Source organism: Panthera tigris, chromosome C2 (assembly GCF_018350195.1).
Source record: "Panthera tigris isolate Pti1 chromosome C2, P.tigris_Pti1_mat1.1, whole genome shotgun sequence".
Taxonomy (NCBI): Eukaryota; Metazoa; Chordata; class Mammalia; order Carnivora; family Felidae; genus Panthera; species Panthera tigris.
In genome coordinates, this window is record NC_056668.1 from 10,931,870 (window position 1) to 10,953,900 (window position 22,031).

Consider the following 22,031-nt stretch of genomic DNA (forward strand, 5'->3'; position numbering starts at 1 on the left):
GAGCCTGGATGTATGAATTTGCCTACTCAGTGACACTGAACCCACCAGAACCTTAGCAACCCATCCCAACCTCTTTGAAAAAACATGCTGGGACTTTTGTGCTGTTAACTGGCATAAGGGCCAAATGCAAAGAAGAATCACCATCCATTTCCTAAGCCATCCAGACACCTGTTCTCAGCATCTTGCCCTTTTTTGTTGTACTTTCTCCCTGTTGCCCTGAGCCTACTTCTTCCCATTTCTGCACAGACAAGTTCTTTAAACTTGTTTCCTATGCCGGGAAAGCAAAAACTCAGCTTTGTTTGTTTCTTCTCTAGTGGTTTTGTGTTTTAATTTGACACCTCAAAACACATCCCAAGTCAGCCTTGGCTCAGGGCTGAACAGTGTCATGTCTTGGCCACTGTCTTCAGCTTTCCATTCATTGTCCCCATTCATCCACTTCCCCAGGAGTGAGCAGGGTGATCTTTTAGAAACATAAATCAGAACATGCTGTTCTCTGTATAAACCTCCCTACTGCTTTCCCATCATCTTCAGAATAAAGTCCAGAATGCCTGGTCCCCTCTCTGACCTCTTCTTCCTTTTGTAGTTTGATCCTGGCTTCCCTCTTCTTCTTATTTCTGCTATAGCATCTGTATTAGTTTCACACTATGGGTATAGTAAATTACCACAAACTTAGTGACTTAAAACAACACAAATTTATTATCTTAAAGTTCTGGAAGTCAGAAGTCCAAAGTGAAGGTAGAGTGCTTCCTTCTGGAGACTCTGAAGGGAGAACTCGTTTCCTCTAGAGGCTGCCCTAATTCCGTGGCAGGGGTGGTGGCCCTTCCTCATATCATGCCAACCTCTGCTTCCACCATCACATCTTCTTCCCTCTGATTGACCCTCCTGCCTTCCTCTTCTAAGGACTTCGTTATCGTATTTGGCCTACCCAGGCAATCCAGGATAATTTTCTCATCTCAGGACCACCAAGTCAATGACAACGGCAGAGTCCCTTTTACCACGTAAGGTAACATATTCACAGGTTCCGGGGATTAGGGTGTAGATGCCTTTGAGGGGGCATTACTCAGCCTGCCATAGCACCTTTGCATCGGCTGTTCTCTCTGCCTGGAATGTTCTTCCTGCAGATCTTAACACAGCTCACTTCTTCGCTTCAAATGACATCTTCTCAGACAGGTTTTCTCCTGCCGTCCCAATCTGTAATACTGACACCCACCCTAGTCACCACTCCCCCTGTTTTATTTTCCACGTAGCATTATTTATTGTCCGAGTTGTGCAAGGCTCCCGCATACTGTAGCATAGGTCGGGCAGTACAGAAAAGGAGGACACCACTCAGAGCGGGCATGGAGTCTGTGCACAGCCTGCATCCTTTGTTCATGGCATCTTTGAATTCTGAAGCCACCCTATTTTATCGCTGGCTGTTTACTTTTCTTGTCTCTCCTAGACCTTGAGCTCCATGACAGCACGCACTTGGTCTGTATTGCTTTTTTCTGAGTCTGGCTGAACAGAAGCTCTCAACGTTTCCCAAACTCCCGGAAAAGACGGCAATTCTAGATTCCGGCGCTGATGAAACAAACAACCCCATCGATTTACAAGGTACCAAGATCATGCTTCCAATCAGAAAGATACCTGGAAGGGAAACTTTGCATCATTTCAAAAGCACTCACGATCCTTGAAGTTTCCAAATGGGACATAAAACAGGAAACTTCCTTTGATGGTTTTAGCACGAACATAAGGGGTTTTGTGAAAAGTTGGACCTGGCTGTGCTGAGACACCACTGGTGCTTTTGTGCAGCTGCTTACAGAGCAACTGATTTCTCTGTGCCCAGCTTCAGATTCTCAAAGAGGTGACAATGGTTCTGGAGCAGTGACTCAGTCTGACTGAGGACTTTCTCAAATGTTCCCCCTTCTTGAAGTCGAACACAAGCTTGACCATTTCCAACATTTATGGCTTCACCAAGAACTTCACTTCCCAACCGTGTTGGGGCTTCTTTTGTTTAGCAACGAAGGAGACAGGATGCTTGTGAGATGCTTCTTTGGAAAGAGCAAACTGGGCTTTGTTAAAGTGTATCCTTTTCAGATGGCGCCTTCACCCAAGGTGCTCCCCCAACTTTGCTGGCTTTGTGCGTCTGGGGGTGAGAATCTGGCCACCAAGAAACAGGGGGGCTACTTCGCAATGGAAAGCCAGAGGACCCCTCAGCTTCTTCGTGCTCTATTTTCCTTGACAGGATTGAACTTCAGCAAAGCACGCGGAGCCAAAGACACAGAGGCAGATGTCAGGGGCCCAATGGCAGGGCATTGTCTGCAATTTCTCTTCGGGGAAATGAAGGCAGCATGGAACGTATGAGAGTTATATGTCACCCCAGAATCGCCCGTGGCATTTTTACCTAGGGCATTAATCTGGAGTGAAACGACACTTTATACCATTATACTACAGTTACTACACAAAGATGATTTTCAATGAGGAAGAGAATCCAAGCAAACAAAGAAGAAGCCTCAGCATGAGGGTTTGTGGGAGTTAAAACTAGATGGAAAGGTGAGAGGGGAGGCCTGGAGTCGAGGGACAGCCATGGGGGCTTCGCTCCCAGGAGCTGTGGAAGGCCCGTGGGCCCTTGTAGGGGAAAACAGACCGATGTGGAGAAAGAGACAGAGGAAGGGGTCTTCTTTTTGGTTTTGCCAAGAATCAGGCCTATGTTTGCTGAGAACCCAGGTCCTGTTTGTGCGCCCAACAAAATTCTTTCCAGATGGGTCATTGGCGACGTCTCTCCTCATTCCCAAGCCCTTCACGTGGGCACTGAGTTGAGTGCGTTTTCCCTGGAGCTTCTGTGTCTAATTCCAAGACAGAAGCCTGGGGCTGGAGAGTCCGCAGAACAAGAAGAGACCCTCCCCTCCCACGGCCCCCACCCCCCACCCGACACTCCCTTGGGAACAACCACCCCACAGACTCCCAGCTCTCCTGCCCTCCTGACACACTCAGGGTCGGCCTCAGTGGGGGGACATGTGTTAAACCCAAGCGCTGTTCCCTTAATAAGTCTCTTCCAAGAAATGTCTCCTTGCACATTTAGAACAAACCTACGATTCCTTGCCTGTCGGGGAAAACCATCCCCAGGGCTTTGGTGGTTTCCAAAGGGTGGTAGCTTCAAGAACTTGCTTCGCCTCAGACCTGTCAGGATGGCCACTATCAAAATATCCAAAGACACATGTTGGCCAAGATGTGGAAGGATTGGAACCCTTGCACACTGATGGTGGAAAGGCAGCCTGGTACAGTTGTTACACCTAACGGTCTTCTAAAAATTTAAAACTAGACTTGCCATATGATCCAGCAATCCCAGTTCTGGAGACTTACCCCAAAGGATTGAAATCAGGATCTCAGAGAGATACCTGCTTCCCCACGTTCATCGCAGCACTATTTACAATAGCCAAGATGCAGAAACAGCCTAGGAGTCCATCAACAGATAGACGGATGACGAAAATGTGCTCGACACACACACAATGGAATATTAGCCAGCCTTTAAGAAGAGGAAAATTCTTGGGGCGCCTGGGTGGCTCAGTCGGTTGGGCGGCCGACTTCGGCTCAGGTCATGATCTCGCGGTCCGTGAGTTCGAGCCCCGCGTCGGGCTCTGTGCTGACAGCTCAGAGCCTGGAGCCTGTTTCAGATTCTATGTCTCCCTCTCTCTGACCCTCCCCTGTTCATGCTCTGTCTCTCCCTGTCTCAAAAATAAATAAAACATTAAAAAAAAAAAATTAAAAAAAAAAAAAAGAAGAGGAAAATTCTCTGTTACGTGACAACACGAATCAACCTTGAGGACATTACACTGAGTGAAATAAGCCAGTCACAGAAAAACCAAACACTGCCTGTTTCCACTTCTGTGAAATGCCTAAAAGAGTCAATTCAGAAAATCAGAGAGCGGAAAGGTGGTTGCCGGGCACCGGAGGGAGGTAGAAATGGGGAGTCACTACCCGACAGGCATGAAGTTTCAGCCGAGCAAAATGAAAAATGTCCAGGGATCTGCTGTCTCACATTGTACCTGGAGTCAACAATGCTGTATTGTGCACTTAAAGATCAGTGATAGGGTAGATCTCATGCAAAATGTTCTTCCCACAACAGAATAAAATTAAAAATGGAAGTTTCTGCTTCTGGTTAGCAACCTCAAGCAGAAAGCACAGCTTTACCACGCATCCAGGAAAGGGAGGGCTCAGGGGCACCTGCTGTCCAGCTCTGGAGAATTCCTGATGACTTTCTAACTTTTTTTTTTAACGTTTTTATTTATTTTTGAGACAGAGAGAGAGACAGAGCATGAACGAGGCACAGAGAGGAGGCACAGAATCCGAAACAGGCTCCAGGCTCTGAGCCGTCAGCACAGAGCCCAGCGCGGGGCTCGAACTCCTGGACCGTGAGATCATGACCTGAGCCGAAGTCGGACACTTAACCGACTGAGCCACCCAGGCGCCCCCCTGATGACCGCTTTCTATTTTACGGTCTTTCAAGCTTGATAGACAGGGTGTTTATAATCGGTTCCCCTCTGCTAGGGCTAGAGAAACAAAATGTAAACCAGAGGCTGCGGTGTTCAAAACAGCCACACTGTGTCCCCACAGCACTATTCAAGCGTACGTGACTCATAAAGCCACTAAGTCCAAAGGTGTTCAGTTGTGTGCAGCTGATAAAAACAGCCTGGGTGGGAGGAGCCCTCTTCCCTGCCGGCCCTAACTGCCAAGAGCCCTTGGCAAGGCTCTGGGTTTATTTCTTTTTTGATTTTTATTTTATTTTATTTTATTTTTAATTTTTTTAACGTTTATTTATTATTTTTGAGACAGAGAGAGACAGAGCATGAACGGGGGAGGGGCAGAGAGAGAGGGAGACAGAATCGGAAGCAGGCTCCGGGCTCTGAGCCATCAGCCCAGAGCCCGACGCGGGGCTCGAACTCACGGACCGCGAGATCGTGACCCGGGCTGAAGTCGGATGCTTAACCGACTGAGCCACCCAGGGGCCCCTTGATTTTTATTTTAGAGGGTGGTGGATACAACCATTCTTTTTTATTTGATTTGATTTAAATTCAAGTTCGTTAACACATAGTGTAATGATGGTGTCGGCAGTGGAATTTAGCAATTCCTCGCTTACATGCAACCAGTCTATGTATTTCTTTTTAATTTTTATTTCGAAATCAGGATAGACTCAGAGGAAGTTGCAAAAATGTTGAGTCCCACGTACCCTTCACCCAGCTTCCTCCAGTGGTGACATCGTGCATGACTATAATATATTATCAAAACCAGGAAACCTGGGGCGCCTGGGTGCCTCAGTAGATTGAGCGTCTGACTTCGGCTCGGGTGACGATCTCACGGTTTGTGAACTGGGGTCTCGCGTTGGTCTCTGTGCTGACAGCCCGGAGCCTGCCTGGGATTCTCTGTCTCCCTCTCTCTCTCTGCCCCTTCCCTGCCTGGGTTCTCTCTCTCTCTCAAAAATAAATATTAAAAAAAAAAAAACCAACAAAACAAAACAGGAAACTGACACTGATATGGTGCTGTTATCTAGCCCACAGACTGAATTCAGATTTCACTGTTTTTACTTGGACTCATCTGTGCGTGTGTATAATTTGGTGCAACTTCATCTGACCTCTAGATTCATGGAACCGGCACCACAATGAGGGGGAGAACTGCCCCATCACCATCGAGGAACTAACTTTTACATGCCTCCCTTTACGTTCACCCCCCTACACCCCTACTCCTCACCTACTCACACCCCTACTCCTATCCTTATTCCCTGGTTGCCTTCTTTATGAATCTGTCACTTCTAGAATGCTCTACACTGGGACTATACAGTTTATAACCTTTTGAGACTGGCTCTTTGCCCACTGAGCATGATGCCGTGAGATCCGTGCATGTGTATGTCAGTGTTAGCTGCTGAATAATACTCCAGTAAACAGATGTTCAACCACTCATCTGCTGAAGGGTATTTGAGTTGTTCTCAGTTTCTTGCAATTGTGAACAGAGCTGTTATGAACATCGACATACAGATTTGGGTGTGAATGTTACATGTTCATTTCTCTGGGGTAGGCATTCAAGAGTGCACTTGCTGGGTCAGGTCACAGATGTGTGTTTAGTTTGATAAGAAACTGCCAAATTAGTTTCCGGGGAGGCTGTGCCGTTTTACGTGCCGACCTGCAACGCGCGGAAATTCTAGGTGCTCCGTCTCCTCGCCAGCCAGCAAACCTCCGTGTTTTGGATTCACGGGTGGGAACCCCTAGGACTCTAGAAGATTTGTGCTATACGAGGCTTTAAAGATGATGCAGTCCAGCCCATTGATTCTCCACAGGAAGGAACCAGATGCTGAGGAGGGACCTGACCATCCCTTCCCCCTTAGTCCAATCCTTCCGTTATTGTCACTACCTGCCCTGTTTCCCAGTGGCAGGCAGAGCTGTCTCTGCTCTGTGACATCTCTGGAAACTTGTCAAAGGTGGGGCAGGACCTAAGAGCCTTATGCAAGCCTCGGGGGCACGTCTTGCCCGGGAAATTTGACCTCGTGCTTTGCTGCCATTGAAGAAACCACGCTCCAGCTGCATTGTCCGATTCACACACTGCACTTAATGCACTGTCCTCTCTCAGGAAATTGCTACCAGCACCAAAGTTCAAATACAATCTGAAGTCACAGCCCCTGGCCAACTTTCCCAGGCTCACCCGGCCTCCTGCCCAGCAATCATGTCGACACCCATTGCTGCTGGCTGAGCTATGCATTTATTGAGAACGTACTGCGTGCCAGGCCGTGTGCGAGGCACTCTGTGTCCCATGCCTCTGGTCTTTACCCCAATCTGCAAGGCTGCTAACAGTGAGCCCCATCCGACAGATAAGGAAAAATGGCTGGGAAAGTCATGATCTCGGACTCAAAGGCTTTAGAATAAAGGACCAAGGTATAGGTCGTTGTTTTACACAGCTGCGCCTGGTACAACATACATACAAGACTGTTTGGGGTGACCACAGCGGCCCTTCCTGTCATTTTCTGAGCATTAAAACGAGCAGTGTGCCTCTCCCGGGGTTTTATACCTAAAACTCGCAAAGCGGACACCAGGTGGCGCCAACGCTGAGCTTTTCCCGCGGCGCGGACCAGCCAGACTTTTCACAGAAGCTTTCTCCGCTGATTCTCATACTATCCTATCACCGTGCATGCCTCCGGCTCAACTATAGCATTGCTGGCACATTAAACTCTTTTTTTCTTTTTAAATAGCAGACATCCCTTGCTTTCTTAGAAATCAAATCATTAAATATTAACATCTGCTCGCGTTTCTAAAAGGGTTGCCCTTGACAGCAAAAAGCAAAGAAATGCGACATCTAGGTAGAGTATAGAACCTTTTCACTGAACATCAACTGTTTAAAATTGCGGGGTACTCTAACTTCAACTTTTCCATATATGGATGTTCTTGAGAAGCAGATAACTGTTCCAGACCCTTCCTGCATTTTGCATGATAAGAAGCCATGAATTTGCTTTGCAGTTCTCTGCGGAGATGAAGTTAAAACAGATCTGTGGTTGTGGTTACCACCTAGTTCTCTTTTCTCTGAAGTTACAACCAGCGGCCCAACTTGTACCGAGTTTGTCTGGGAATTCTTTTGCATTCTGCATCCTGGGAATCGCCTCGATCCCAGGCAAGGCGGGACAGTTTGTGACCCTAGCTTTAAGTTTGAGCAAAAGTTACCTTGCGTGGAGTTTCAGATGAAGATTTGACTTCAGTCACTGTAGAGGGCTTCCTTCTCCAGCACAGACCTATCATTCATTCATTCACTCATTCATTCATTCAGCAGATGCGTACTAAGTCAACCTCAACTCCCTCTGCCATCCCAGGTCTATCAAAACGAGTCCTGACATTCCACCTTTGCTGGGTTTTGATGCCAAGGGTTTGTGTCGTGTACCTTCTAAGGCTCCCCGTGCCGGATGTAGCATCTAATCCAAACAGATGCTTCATTAATCGTTATTAAATGAAAATTGGAAAAAAAAAAAAAAGGAATGCCCCTCTCCCCCTCGAGGCTACCGCTTCTTTGCGGTTCCAAGAATGTCATTAGTTTGGAACCTGACGAGCCCCTGCTTGGAGCTGAAGAGGGGAGCCCCTGCTTGGAGCTGAAGAGGGACGTCACGATGTCATACGGGGTCTTGGCTATGATAGGGACAGCAGTGTCCAGTCGTTTTTAGAACCTGCCTCTTATTCAAAATTCCTGGTTACCCTTCTGGGAGTAAACTCTCCCCAAGTTTGTTTTCCGTGGAGTTTACATTTATATTTTTGAGAAGCTAGCATTGAGGAGGAACCCAGAACTCAAGAGCAGTCTTAATTTTGCACCAGACCTCAAAATTTCAGAAAAGGAGGTAGTGGTTGAAAGAGTGGGAGAAAGGAATTTGCCGGAGAGATTGTCCTCTATTCCCAAATAAGTTCTGTCTCTCTTTCCCAGCCAGACTCTCTATAAAAGGGAAAACTGGACAACAGGCAGTGGGAAAGACTGCGTCCTGGCAAGTTGCTTCGAGACGCGTACACCATGCTGTTTACAAATTCCTGCAGCCAGCCCCGGGATCCAAATGTAGACAACTCTGTTTATGTAACTAAAATAGATGCTTATACCGTGTGATTAAGGTGGCTCGGGGAGCTGGGCCACGGTGAAGCGACATTTGCTGCAGCCAAGGCCAGAGGGGAGCACGGGGCACAGGGGCCCCTTGGACCCCGGCAGGTATGAGGTTTAGTAGATCAGTTTTCTGGTGGAGAAATCTCCCCGGGAGGGCACATCTAAGTTGCATGGGAGAGCCAGAGAAGTCATGACCCAGCATCCTTTGTCGCTGCCAGTCACAGAGGATGGAGGTTTTCATCCGAGAGGGACCAGCCCAACCCTGCCCCCTCCCGGCTACGTCCTTTTCCAGCACAGTGTTTGGAATGAAGCCCCCGCTCCTGCACCACCAGGAGAGGTTTCATACCGACATGCGGTTCCAGTGCCCGGATCACTAAAGAGGCCTGAATGTTGTAGGGTCAGTGGACGTGCAGCTCGGTGAAACATTCCCTCCGCTGACCACGCCCTTCGCCGCTCTGCCCCCCACTTTTTACGACTGGCAGGCTTGTTGTTCTAGAAGCAATGCAAGTGTCCCCTCCAGACGTGCCCCTGGGGCCCCTGCCTAGCTGGAAGAGGTGACGGCTCCCTCCTCTGGACACTGAGGTCACCCACCGCTGGGTCCACCCGCCGCTTATCACCATCTTGGCCCCAGCATAGTGTCCAACGTGGGCCATCAAGTTGGCCAATGACTGGTCTTTCTGAGGAACAGGAAGACAACATCCAGGGCCATGGGACGAGAGCAGGAATGGGGGTGCCACGCCTGCTGCTAATCACCCCCACGGACTCCCTGAGCCCCAAAGAAGGAGGCTCCCGTCCACGTGGCTTCCGGGCTGCATGTGGTCACCCGAGCCGGGCTCCCCGCGGCTCTTCCTGCTCCAGCCTCTCTAGTCTTCTCAGCTTTGGAAGGAGCCCGGCGCCCTTTACACGCTCTTTCTTCTCCTGAGACCTGCGGTCCCGCTTGCCTAGATCTACCCTCTGACTCCTCCCACTCGCCCTTCTGGTCTCGCCTCAGATGCCAAGGAAGTTGGGGACAATGTCCTTGATGGCACCTTCCCCCAGTCTAGATTAAGTCCCTTTCTGATATGTTTGCACCACACACCAGGTGCTGCTATAATGTCTTACGTGCACTCACCCCCCTCTTGAGGAACAGCGCTGGATTCTATCCCTAGGACTCTGGCCACAGCTCCCTGTGTACCCCCTCCTAGCATTACTATGACAGTACTCAATTACCGTGTAATTATAACTTACCGTCTACTTTCTCGCTCGACCCTGGAGAACAGTAAATCTGGCTTCTTCTCCACGGTCTTCCCAACGCCCAGCCCAGTTACCTGCCTCACTAGAAACCAATGAACCAATGAACGGACGAATCAGTTGATCAGACAAAGGAGGCCTGGGGAAATTTAGGAGAGCCTTGAGCAGTCAGAATCAAGCCCCCACCCCCCCCCCACCCCGAGGCAGGCAAGACCAAGCTAGAACTTGACCGGTGGCCCACCACCCAAGGAGCTTCTAGGGCACAAAGGGTGGACTGTTCTCTGGCCAGATCGACAGGATCTTAGGAGGCAACGCGTCAGGGGAGAAAAGGCAACAGAAAAACCCCACGGTTTCAAGCTGAGTGTCTCTTTCTCCTTCTCGTCGGAAAAAAATAAACAGAAGTGTTCTTCGCCGAGTTCTTAAGGGGAAGGTGGGTGGCTGGGGCATACAGCAGGAGGAAGAAAAGTTCTTGACAGTTACCATCTCTGATTGCAGATGCAGAGTCAAGGGGAGGAGGCCCCACTGAAGTCCCACTTGGATGCCAGACTCCCGGTGCGAGGGAGGCCACCGTGGCTGCCAGGACCAGCTTGGGCACACACAGGGGGTATTCACAGCCCACGGCCACGGCCGCTCCCGCCCGCCCCGCGCACCCCCAGCAGCAAACAGAACTCTCTGTCTTGGTTCCTGAGTCAAGCCTGCACAGAATTAACTGTAATAATTGGCAGGTGTGCCTCTGGCTTCTGGGTTTCAATTCACCGGGGGCTCATGAAAAAAACTGGATGTTCTGCCGCAGCCAGTATTTAGCTTGGGCTCTGAGAAGCTTCAGCTTTCCATGACGAGAAACAAACTGTGTGGCTGCAGCTGCCCTGGGCAAATAAGAGTTCCAGAACAGCCTTGGAGAAAGAGGCCCCTCTGGCCAACAATCAGTTCGCTCCTTGGGGGAAGCGGAGGAAATAGCCCTTGACCCGCTGCCCTTCTCGGGAGCGCAAAATAATGGAGAAGAAAGGAGTCTTTCCGGGAGGTTTATTTTCCACCCCCAGGATGGAAGAGAGTGATCATCATCTCTGGAGATTTTCTAGGGCATGAATGCCCTTGGACTTCTTTCCGTGAATCCCGATGACAGCGAGGGTGTTCAGCCCAGCCCACGGCCGAGCCGTCATCATTCAAGAGCAGCGATGCCCACAGTATAGGAACCAGCCACCTCCACTCCTGTACCTGTTATCTGCCCATTGCAGACATCACTAATCAAGAGTGGTTATCTTTTCTCCTGAGTCTTAGACGTGAGCTCAGAATCCTTCTCCACACTTCACCCCGGGAAGCCATTACAATTAATAGGGGTTGGCATGAGCGATTGAAAGTATTTGCCACTTCTATTTTAGTAACTCAGAAGAAGCCCAAGCGATAATCTCATCAGAAAGTTTTTTTCGCAAGGACAGGAGTCAAGCGATGTCCTATGACAGACTGTGGCTTTGATGCCAATTACTGCCCAAACAGAGAATCCTTATCACCGCTCTCCAAAGAGCTGGCTCTGACCGGTGATCCTCGGGGAGGGGAACACTGTATGGGATTTCACTGGGGACCCAGGCACGGCGGCCCAGCGGTGGGGTAGCCAATGCCAAGAGCACACCCTTTCTGCTCATCACACCCACACTTGAAGCTTGTCCTTCGACTGGACTTTTTGCCACCAGTTTGTAGCAGGGACAGAGCTGGCCGTCATCCTAAAGTCCTTTAGGAGACAGCTGCTCATGCACGGTGCCCCCCCCTCCCCGCCATGTGTCACCCCACTGCTCTTTTTCAGCAGGCCTTCTTGGGCCCTTTTTTGTAGGAACTGATGTGTAGCACTGGTGAGAGAGGACTCCAGCCTCCAGGGCTGGGGAAACCCTGAAAAAGTGGCATCTCTCGAGTCGGGCCCACATTCTCCATGGAGGAGGCCCCTAAGTCACAATCCAGGGAACACCAGTTCCTCCTCCATGGACGATTGTCCTTGTGACTTTGGGCTTCCTTCCAGCAGGCTTTGGGAAGGTGTCTCCTCCTAGATGCCCTTTCCCATCCCTGTTTTGCCATTCGTCAGAGACCAAAGCTTTAAGTGATTACAACAGTGCCTCCCGCGCCTCACCCCGATGATATGGGGAGCATCTTCCTCTACTATCGAAAGTTGGTGTGCGTCCCGAACTCTTACCCGATGCCCTCAGGAGATCGGAGAACTTCACAGCCCCTCGCTCTTTCTCACCTCACCGCTGGGATCCTGAGTCACGTTCCTTGGGATTTGGTCAGTCACTTTAGCTCTGTAAGCTTGTGTCCTTCCCCTGCAAATGGGAATAATGACACCAGCTCCTAGGATTGCTATGAGGACCCAACGAGAGGGTCCACACAAAACCCTAACAGGCAGCAAGCATCCAAAGGATACAAGCTTTATCAATATGGGGTAAATATTCCAGCCAAGACATTTCATCTTATGGATTTTATTTTAAGTTTATTTATTTATTTTTGAGAGAGAGAGAGAGAGAGAGAGAGAGAGAGAGAGAACAAGTGGGGGAGGGGCGGAGAGAGAGAGGGAGAGAGAGAGAGAATCCCAGGCAGGCTCCACATTGTCAGCGCAGAGCCCGATGCGGGGCTCAAACGTACAAACCGTGAGATCATGACTTGAGCCAAAGTTGGAGGCTTAACTGATGAAGCCATCCAGATGCCCCTCTCCTAAGGATCTTTAAAAGTTGTGGTAAAATACACATAACACAAATTTTACTATTTTGAAGTGTTGTCAATTCAGTGGCATTAAGTATCTTTATAATGTGCAATCATCACCATGATCCAGTTCCAGAACTTTCCATAACCCCAAATGGAAGCCCTGTACCCACTGAGCAGCCCCTCTGCTTTTCTCCCTCCCTAACAGCCTCTAACAACCACTAATCTGCTTGCTGGGTCTATGGATTTGCCAATTCTGGACACTTCAAATAAACAGAATCATACAATATGTGGATGTCTGTCTGGTTTCTTCCATTTAGCATTATGTTTTCTAGGTTCATCCATGTTGTAACATGTATCAGTACTTCATTCTTTTTATGGCTAAAGAACATTCCATGGTATGGATAGACCATATTTTGTTGATCTAGTCATCTCTTGATGAGCATTTGGGTTCTTTCAAATTTTGGCTATTGTGAAAAATGTTGTGAAAAATATTGTGAAAAATGCTATGAGTACTTGTGATCAAGTGTTCGTTTGAAACCCTGTTTGCAGTTTTGGGGGGCATGCACCCAGAAGCAGAATGGGTTGGGTCAGATGGTAATTCTATGTTTAATGTATTGGGAAATTACACACTGTTTTCCACAGTGGCTCTCCCATCAGCAGTGTATGTGGGTTCTAGTTTGACCATAGTCTCAACAACACTTGCTATTTTCCCTTTCTTAAAGATCTGGCCATCCTAGTGGGTGTGAAATGGTTTCTCATTGTGGGTTTGATTTTCATTTCTCTGGTAACTAATGATATTGAGCATCTTTTCATGAGCTTTGTGGCCATTTGTATATCTTCTTTGGAGAAATGTCTATTCAAGTCCTTTACTCATTTTTTTAGTGGGGTTGTTTGTCTTTTTGTGGTTTCTCCTACAAATTTAGGTCATCTAACCAATGGGGTCAGAAAAAAAGAATCAAAAGACATGAAAGTATGTGAGTGTGTGTGTGTGTGTGTGTGTGTGTGTGTGTTTCCAAATTCCCTATATAACCTGGATGTGTGGGGAATAAAACTAGTCCATTATGTTGTCTAAAACTTATTTGTCTTCCTTTTCATCTTCACTGCCAGTTAAGGGAAAAGCTTAAGCTCTAATCTGATCTGCTTTATTATCTAGATCCTAAATCTAAAAAGTCCTCCCACTTATGCTCAGTCTTTTTAGAAAATAAGTAAGTAAACCTAAGTTCTAAGTCTCCGTGATTTCTCTTCCCTGACCCCAAGGTGGTCATGGTCTCTGAGAGTATGATGTGGTGGCGGTTTTATAACCTCAAGGCAGAGGGGACATCTCAGCATTCTTGGTGTGGTGACTTCTGCCTCCTCGGGACGCCTGGGCCATATCCCTTGTCTGCTGGCTGAGCCTCAGCAGACTGGAAATGGCGGCCAAAGACTGTGGTCATGTGGTCAGTCTTCTTGGCTCCATCAGAGGTACCCGCTCCTGGTGACACGGACTCCCCTTTGAGGTCTGGCTGTGACTTCCCCTGGGCCTTCCTCTCAGGGATCCCACCTTACCCCAACCAGAACTGGGCTCCTCCTGAGTCTTACCTTCACCACAGACAGGAAAACCAAGGACTTCTCAGGAAAGCTATAGCCTCGTGCCTTCCTGCCGAGCCACCCTGCACCACCAAGTTTGTGTAGAAGAGCTGCCCCCTTGGGAATCTCCTCCTGAAGACCCAAAGACCTGGTGGCCCATCAGAACGTGGCAACCAAATAGGTCCTTGAAGGACAGGGACGCATGTTGGGGTGGGAACTCTACCTTCTGACTCTCTTTCACTCCTCAGAGCACCTAACAGTGTAAGATATGGAAGGGATACTCAAGCCACAAACAGCCTGACTTGACCATGACAAATAGAAGCCTTGGGAGGTTGAAGGCAATAGCTCAGTGGCTATTTCTTTTTGAATTAGAGGAAGCATTCAAATGGCTACCCAAGCCCATCTCCATCATTGACCATGAACTCCCATAACTTAGTGCCCACAAAATGACAAAGGTATAGGGTCTATACTCATATTCTTTCTCTGCCAGTCTTGTAGGTCAGAAGAAGGAATATTTCCCTCCTCTTTGAAGCTAATTCTCCCACCTGTGCTCATAATTCCCAACCCTCCATCTTCTTTAAGATGGGAACTTGAGGGGCGCCTGGGTGGCTCAGTCAGTTGAGCGTCCGACTTCGGCTCAGGTCATGATCTCACGGTCTGTGAGTTCGAGCCCCGCGTCGGGCTCTGTGCTGACAGTTCAGAGCCTGGAGCCTGTTTCGGATTCTGTGTCTCCCTCTCTCTCTGACCCTCCCCCGTTCATGCTCTGTCTCTCCCTGTCTCAAAAATAAATAAACGTTAAAAAAAAAAAAAAAAAAAAAGATGCGAACTTGATCCCAGGAGCTCAAAGAGAGGACACCCTGCTCAGATCTACAGAGAAATGGTTGACCAGTTGGTATACTGTTGACTCCTGAGAGCAGAAACTGCTGAACCTTTCATTGCCTGCTGGTTTTGCCACTGCTTGACAAATGTGTTCACCTTGATCTGCCTGCTGGTAGACTACAAAATCAGGAACACTTAAGGATCTGGGATAAGGGGGAGAAAGATGCAGCCTTCAGCCCAAGAGGTCCCTGTTGGAGCAGGACAGACCAAAGGGGTTTGAATGAATAGGTAGTGAGAATTCTCAAGAGGACACAGAGTCTAAGAAAAGGACTTCCTGGAACTAAAAGAAAATTATTTTTATTAAAAAAAATTTTTAAGTTTATTTGTTTTTGAGAGAGAGAGAGAGAGAGAGAGAGAGAGAGAGAGAGAAAGCAGAGGAAGGGCTGAGAGAGGGGGAGACAGAGAATCTGAAGCAGGCTCCAGGCTCTGAGCTGTCAGCACAGAGCCCAACACGGAGCTCGAACTCACGAACTGCGAGATCATGACCCGAGCCAAAGTCAGACACACAACTGACTGAGCCATCCAGGAGCCCCTATGTTTTATTTTTAAAACGTGGGAAATAACTGAAAGGAGGACAATCACTGCTTATCAGTGAGCTCAAGGTCCACGGGACCGAGTGGAAGAAGGAGCTCATAATATGAAAACACAAAGATTTGGAAAACAGGAGGAAATAGCAAGGGATTTAGAGGGACAAAACAGGAGATAGGACGTTCAGATAAGAGGAGTGTCAGAAGGAGAGATGGAGGGGGAAAGAGAAGAACAGATGGAGGAGAAGTAATATTTAAGCATATAACAGAAGAAAATCTCCAGGGTCTGATACAAGATTTAAGGCTGTAGATGGAAAGGGCCAAGTCCCAGACAGGGTTATTTTTTTTTTTGTAAAGACACACACCTAGATGTAACTTGGTGAAATCTTAGAATTCCAAGAGCAAAGAAAACTGCTTACCAAGATGAGAGAGGAGGAAGGGTTACGAAGGGAGGTAGAGCTGTTTCTTTCTACATCTTCATGGTGTTTCACTAGTAAATATGAGTACTCCCTATTTCAAAATTGACAAAGAAAAATATATGAATGGGATTCTACTGATTCTCATTTTTCTAGGGGGCCCTCTTGACCCAATGTCTAAAGACAGGCATGACCCTGGACCCAGTGCCTTATTGTCTTGTTTCTCTGGTTCTGCCTCTCACATCTGGGTCCTGGGCAGCCCGAGCTCCTTCAGACCATCAAGCACTTCTTGGGTCTTTACTTTGAGACTGAAACTGTGCTTGACATTGACATGCAAAGGTAAATGAGCATGGTTCCTGTGCTTGGAGCGTAAGGTGAGGCCTCTGGGCCTTTGCTCTTGGCTGTTGTCTGGGTGAATGGTGACATCACAAAACATCACGCACATTTCCCCCATCAGCCTGACTGGGACCGCCACCCCCCGCCACCAAAGGAAGATGGTCTGACTCTATAGCCCTGTGGTTTCCATGACAACCTCAGGATGGCATGGAACCTAGCAGAGGTTCTTCTGAGACAAGATGGGTGACTTGGCCTTCCCCCACCCATCCCAGCTCCTTTCCTTTCTCCTTGCACCTGCCTTCCACATCATCCCAGTCACAATGTGTGTTGGGATTCCCTTATTTCAGGAACACATTCTATATTCGAAAGGCAATGGAAAACAGTCCCCAGAGACAGGCCACCGGGAAGCAGTTGTCACCCGGGGGGGGGGGGCAAGAGAGGAGATTAAGAACTCAAGAGGGGAGAACCTCCCTGAAGAGGAAGGTTCTCCCCACGTCTTCTCTGGTCAGGAGAGTGAGATGGGGATATAGGAACTTTAAGGGAAGTCAGCAGGAGGAGCATCAGGGAGGACTAGAGAGGTAGTCTCTATCAGAGGAACCGTGGAGGACCACCACCCAGGGCACTGACCTGCACCGCCAGGATCTGCCAGGGGCAGCTCAGGAGGGTTTTAAATGATACTCAGTGAGGCAGGAATATCACCATATCGGACACAGTCGGGTTTCCAATCACCAATGTGTCTGCGGAGCTGATGAGTTTGCCTATCTGGAGGTCCCAGACTACGTAAAGGGGTGCAGCTTCCCAGGTGCTCAGTGACTCCCAAGTAACATCAGATGCACCTTTAGCACAAGGCAGTAAACTCACACTCCCCGCTTGTTTGCCATCACCCCTCCACAACCTACCTCTCTGATTCCCCTTCCACCTGTCTGGTCAGGAACTGGGCACGGCCTGGAGCTTGGGACCCTTCCTTACCCTAAAGCTTCTTCTCAATTCCAGAGGCCAAGAAACAAGAGCACGGTCATTCCTCTTCCCGCCCCCTGAGCTATGCATCTTAGGGCAAAGACCCCAGAGGCCCAAATGAGGAAATGTCAAGGCATCCCAGGGCAGCTCAAGGCCACGTGGCCAACCCCAGCCAAGGTCCGAGCCAAAGGACATAAAGCAATAAGCTTTCCATGGAGAGAATCTTCAAGGATTTGCACTCCTGCCCAGTTGACAAAAGCCCCAAAGTGTTGGCCTGGGGAGGGAGCGCCAGCTTTATGTTTAGTCTGGCACTGATCTGACAGGCCTGCAAGGATCAGCACGCTGAGAGTGTGGGTTTCAAGGCCCCTGAGTACCCGTGTTTATCTTCAGGCCCAGATCCAAGAGCTGAGAAATGTGTCCGTTTCAAAATAATAATTACAATAGTCTGTCTTCGGTAGGATGCAGACTTTGGAATCCATGTCAAAGTACAGTGGGACAAAACACCCTAAGAGGAAGAGATCTGTATGCCCGAAGAATGGAATTTAATATAAGAATTCTCAGAATTCATGTGGGCCTCACACACCTCAATAAGAAAAAGATGTGAAGACGTGATAATTGGAAGAGATAATGAGGGAAAAGACTGGAGCTTAATGCTTTGCAAAATTGGGTGTTTCAGCTGGTTCTGGTCATTGGACAATGGAAGGATCAGCATTTGGATATTCAATTACCTCCTGAAGCTGAGGACTAGTTGGATATATTTGGTTCCGGAAATGTCCCAATGAAGCAAGAGAAAAATGGAACAAAAGGCTTTGGCAGAGGCCAAGCCATTCTCACAGCTGCAGAAATGGAAGACAAATCCAGAGCGCCCTCCACCCCGCCCCAAACCCAGCCCCCTCGTGGCCTTAGGAAAACACACGAAGCAGAGCTTTGCGACAGCTTGGCTCACGACGGCATGAGCCCCCCCAGGAAGACCCTCCTCTGTGGGCCCACCGTGTCCCTAGGACACGCCGTCTCTGCCCCACTAAGAACGAGAAATACTGAAATAACCTTTCTGACTGTTGGCACGAGGCACCCGGGCACCCAGGCACTTACCAATTGGCTTCCCTGCCTCCTTATAGAAAAATGCCAACTTCTCAACCACACACTGACATTCCTGGCAGAAAGAGCCTTCTTATTCCAACCTGAACCAACGAGAAACAAAGCCAGTCGAGAAATTTGCCTGTTGGGATTGCAAAGCTTTGAATGCCATCAGTCATGTGGAAAATGTTGAGCCGAGCCTGGCAGAGCTCTCCAAGGCCTCCATGCAAACAACAAAAGGCTGCTGAGAGCTCTCAGGCCGGCGTGGAGGAGAAATCGCTAATCACAAAACCAGTCCCTGGCCTCCTCCGATGGCCCTAATGAGGACCAGGTGACCGCAGATGAATGCGACCACACTGCCTTTGCGTTTGTCAACTCTGAGATTACCGCAAAGCCTGGAATGAATGAGTCTACAAACAAGAAAATCTATCTGTTCGGGAGCTGGAAAGAATAGGATGTGGAAAAGGCGAGGGGTGTCATCAATTACTTGTGGTTCTCGGAGAGCCAAGAATTATGCTTGGAAGCACAACTTCTGAGCATCTGGAGAAGTCTTTGGTCAGCATCCTCAGTCTTCTGGATAATATCAAAATCATTCAGACCATCCAAGCGAGGCCAGATGGAGGCAATATTGTGTAGTGTGCAAACTTGTCTTGGGCCCCTCTCTGCCCTCCCCCTGCTTCTTGCCTGTCTTCCTGGCGGGGGGGAGGGGCACACCACCCAGAACAGCTTAGGGTCTCACCTTCTCACCTGCCAAATCTGCTCCTAAGAATGGGTCTGAAACAGGGTATTAACGTATTTCTATTGTAATGGGAGCGAATGCCTTCGGACAGAGGGTCCCTGTTCTCACCGTGGAAACTGAGGAATTAGCTGACAGCAGAGAAGGCAGGGGTCACAGTGAGGAGGCTTTGGCGGAGGGAGGAGGGAGGGACACTCACCCAGCTCTTCCCTTCACTTCCTGCGGGGCCTTGGACACTGGCCTCTCTCTCTCGGTCTCGGTTCCCTTGTCTCCATAAGGAGGGACACGACTGCTCCCTTTGGCGACACATATACTGAAATTGGAAAAGCACAGGGAAGATTAGCATGGCCCCTGTGCAAGGAGGGACATGACTTAGGTGACTTGGATCTTCCTTCGATCTGGACCGGCCCACGGGCCGTGGGCCGGCGGAAGCTTCTTGTGAGGTAGCGAGGCCTGTTTATGGAGATGGGGGGACCCGATAGGAGGTGCTGCAGCGCCCCTGTGGAGCAGCCTGGCGCCGCCTCCGGAAAGGCTGACCACGGGGTCCACCGGGCCTGGGGGACTGGCCACAAGGGGTCACTCTCACGGTGCCCATGGGGGCACTTGGGATCATACTGACGGTGTGATAGTACTCGGGCTGGGCCCCCGTGTACCTCGACTTTACTCCCCTGCAGGGGTTCCAGTCACCCTGCGGGTGAGACAAATGACTCAGCTTTGCCAGGGCGAATGACGCCCCCTGGGTTTGTGCAAAGCCACCACCACCCTGCGTCCTCCTCCAAATCATTCCCAAGCAATATCGGACACGGCAGGAGCTCGTCTGTTCCCGCGGACGCTGTCCCTGTCATCACGCTTCCTCCTCTTCCCTCACAGCCCGCCTGCACCTCAAAGCGCCCCACAAACCCCGTGGACTTGACCGGACTAGAAGTCAGGGCCACAGAGGACCATTCCTTGTTATTCATAAATGTAGGTGGGTTGTTTTTTGTTTTTTGTTTTTTGATTTTTTTTTTTTTTTTTAGGAGAGGTATGGGGGTGTCTGGGAAAAGGTTTTTAAAATAACTTTTTACAGCTAAGGAAGAATTTTAAAATAATCCTTTAAAACAAAAGGCCTCTTTGGAGCTCAGGCCGCAGAACACCAACACAATGAGCACCCTGTTTACTTGCTACAAATTGTTTACTTTGCTACAAATTGAATGCAGAGAGAGGGCTTTTTGTGCCTCGGGTTGCAAAGATGTCAGCCTCGAAAAGAATTCAAGTAACTTTAGCCCCGTTCCACACACCCCACCTCAACTATGTGCTATGGAATGATGTTGTGTTTGGAGCAGCTGTCCAGCGCTCTGATTTGGCCCTGCGGTGGGGTGGGGGTGGCCGGGTCTCTTATTACAACTCTGTCTTTTAGACCCTAGGGTGAAGACAATGAATACAGCAACGTGGTGTTTTTGACCTGTGGAAGAGACTCCAGCCTCCACGTGAGATGGAAGGGAGGGCGTGCAGGAAGGAGGGGAGGAGAGGTGCTCTCTCTCCTCACAGCTTATTTTGGGGAGCTATCCCTCACCCTCTGACCCCCCACCCCCCCCACACCCCGCCCTCCACGGTCTGCCATTAATGAAAATATATCTTCCACTCTCCAATCCCATGGTTCCCCATAGTTCACCCTAGTTGCTGCTACATTGTGTCCCTCCCGTATTCGTGTATTAGAACCCCAACCCCCAGTATCTCAGGATGTATTTGGAGATGGGGCCTTTAAAGAGGTGATAAAGCTAAAATGGGGCCTTTCGGGTGGGCCCTGATCCTATCTGACTGGTTTCCTTGTAAGAAGAGGACATTTGGACGCACCCAAGAGACACCAAGGGTGCACGTGCACCAAGGGAGACCACGTGGGGACACAGCGAGAAGATGGCCGTCTGTCTCCAAGCCAAGGAGAGAGGTCTCGGAGGAAAGCAGCCCTGCGGGCACCTTGATCTTGGACTTCTAGCCTCCAGAGCTGTGTGCAATAAATTTCTGAAGTTTTAAGCCAGCCGGTCTATAGCATTTTGTATGGAGCCCTAGCAATTTAATATCCTGTCAGAAGACAAAGACCCTGGAGCTGTCTCCAAGCTTTCCTTTCTCATTCTATAAATAGAAATATCTGTCTTGTAGGACTCTTGCAAGGGTTCAGATTGCAGGTGACAAGGCATGGGGAGCAGGGGTCGGAGACAGGCGCTCGCTAAATAATTATGAATGTTCAAATTGTTATTGAGGGACTAATCGGTGCTTGTATGTTACTTATGGGCCCCTGGCCCCTTACTCTCCGTCATTCCTGAAATCTCTCTCTATCGCTTTGATGATTTAGGCACAAAAGGATTTAGTGTCGTTGGCAAGCCTGGGGACCTCCTCCTCTGGGCCACCATGTTGTCCATTTCCAGGGGGCCCAATTCCTGGTGTTTGTCACCCCGAAACCAATCCCTTCTTCATGACTGTAATTTACATCCTCACCAATTTCACAGGAAGTCAGTATTCCATAGTAACCATTGGAAGACAAAGTTGTGTTGAAGGTCTATACGAATTGTATCCACAAAGCTATTCACTTTTAGGTCAAACTCTAGGAAATTAGCCACGTGTGATTTTGCCCTGATACAATCTGTTTCCTTTCCCCAAAGAAATACTATTTTTTAACTATTGGGAATGTCTGTCTTCTCTCATACCTGTGCTGTGTGATACGCTGGAGAGGCAAGGCTTATACACTGAGACTTCTGTTAGGTAGGAGGGTTTCTGGGGACACTGTGACCACATGTAATGATGGGTTACATCCTTCACCAACAGTCCTGGCCATTGATCTACATTTAGCTTGCTTGTCTTTGAAAATACTGGACTTTGACCACCTCTGAAATGAAACTTCCAACCTGATAAATTAGAATCTCCCCCAAAGTTCTCCCAACCAACATTGGCTCGGATGCCGGCCACATACCACTTCTCTCCCTTAATTTCTCTAACTGAAAAGACCCTCTTAGCCCTCAGTGTCCGAGAGCCACAGATTCTCTGCGTGGCTTTTGGACC

The 22,031-nt window shown here is 49.0% G+C and overlaps 1 protein-coding gene, 1 long non-coding RNA gene and 1 other non-coding gene across 5 annotated transcripts in view; 1 reads left to right on the forward strand and 2 right to left on the reverse strand.

Moving 5' to 3' along the window:
• Window positions 1-22,031, reverse strand: part of KCNE2 (potassium voltage-gated channel subfamily E regulatory subunit 2) — a 76,132-nt gene that overhangs the window by 12,897 nt on the left and 41,204 nt on the right. Inside the window, exon 3 of one of the 2 annotated variants that reach the window (XM_042956238.1) lies at window positions 19,198-19,311. In XM_042956238.1, coding sequence (XP_042812172.1) covers window positions 19,198-19,308 — 111 coding nt within the window. In that variant the 5' untranslated portion in view covers window positions 19,309-19,311. Of the gene's footprint in view, window positions 1-19,197; window positions 19,710-22,031 lie in introns of those variants that run through there. The other variant, XM_042956237.1, reaches the window with a different exon arrangement.
• LOC122230474 lies at window positions 10,826-16,305 on the reverse strand. Of its 2 annotated transcripts, XR_006207446.1 has the most exons (4): window positions 16,135-16,305; window positions 15,896-15,986; window positions 11,999-12,125; window positions 10,826-11,041 (listed from the first exon to the last, which is right to left on the reverse strand). It is a non-coding gene; the product is annotated as an uncharacterized LOC122230474 (long non-coding RNA). The 2 variants fall into 2 exon arrangements; XR_006207445.1 differs by having other exon boundaries at window positions 15,896-16,305.
• Window positions 19,290-19,394, forward strand: LOC122230838. The gene has a single exon (XR_006207918.1). It is a non-coding gene; the product is annotated as a U6 spliceosomal RNA (small nuclear RNA).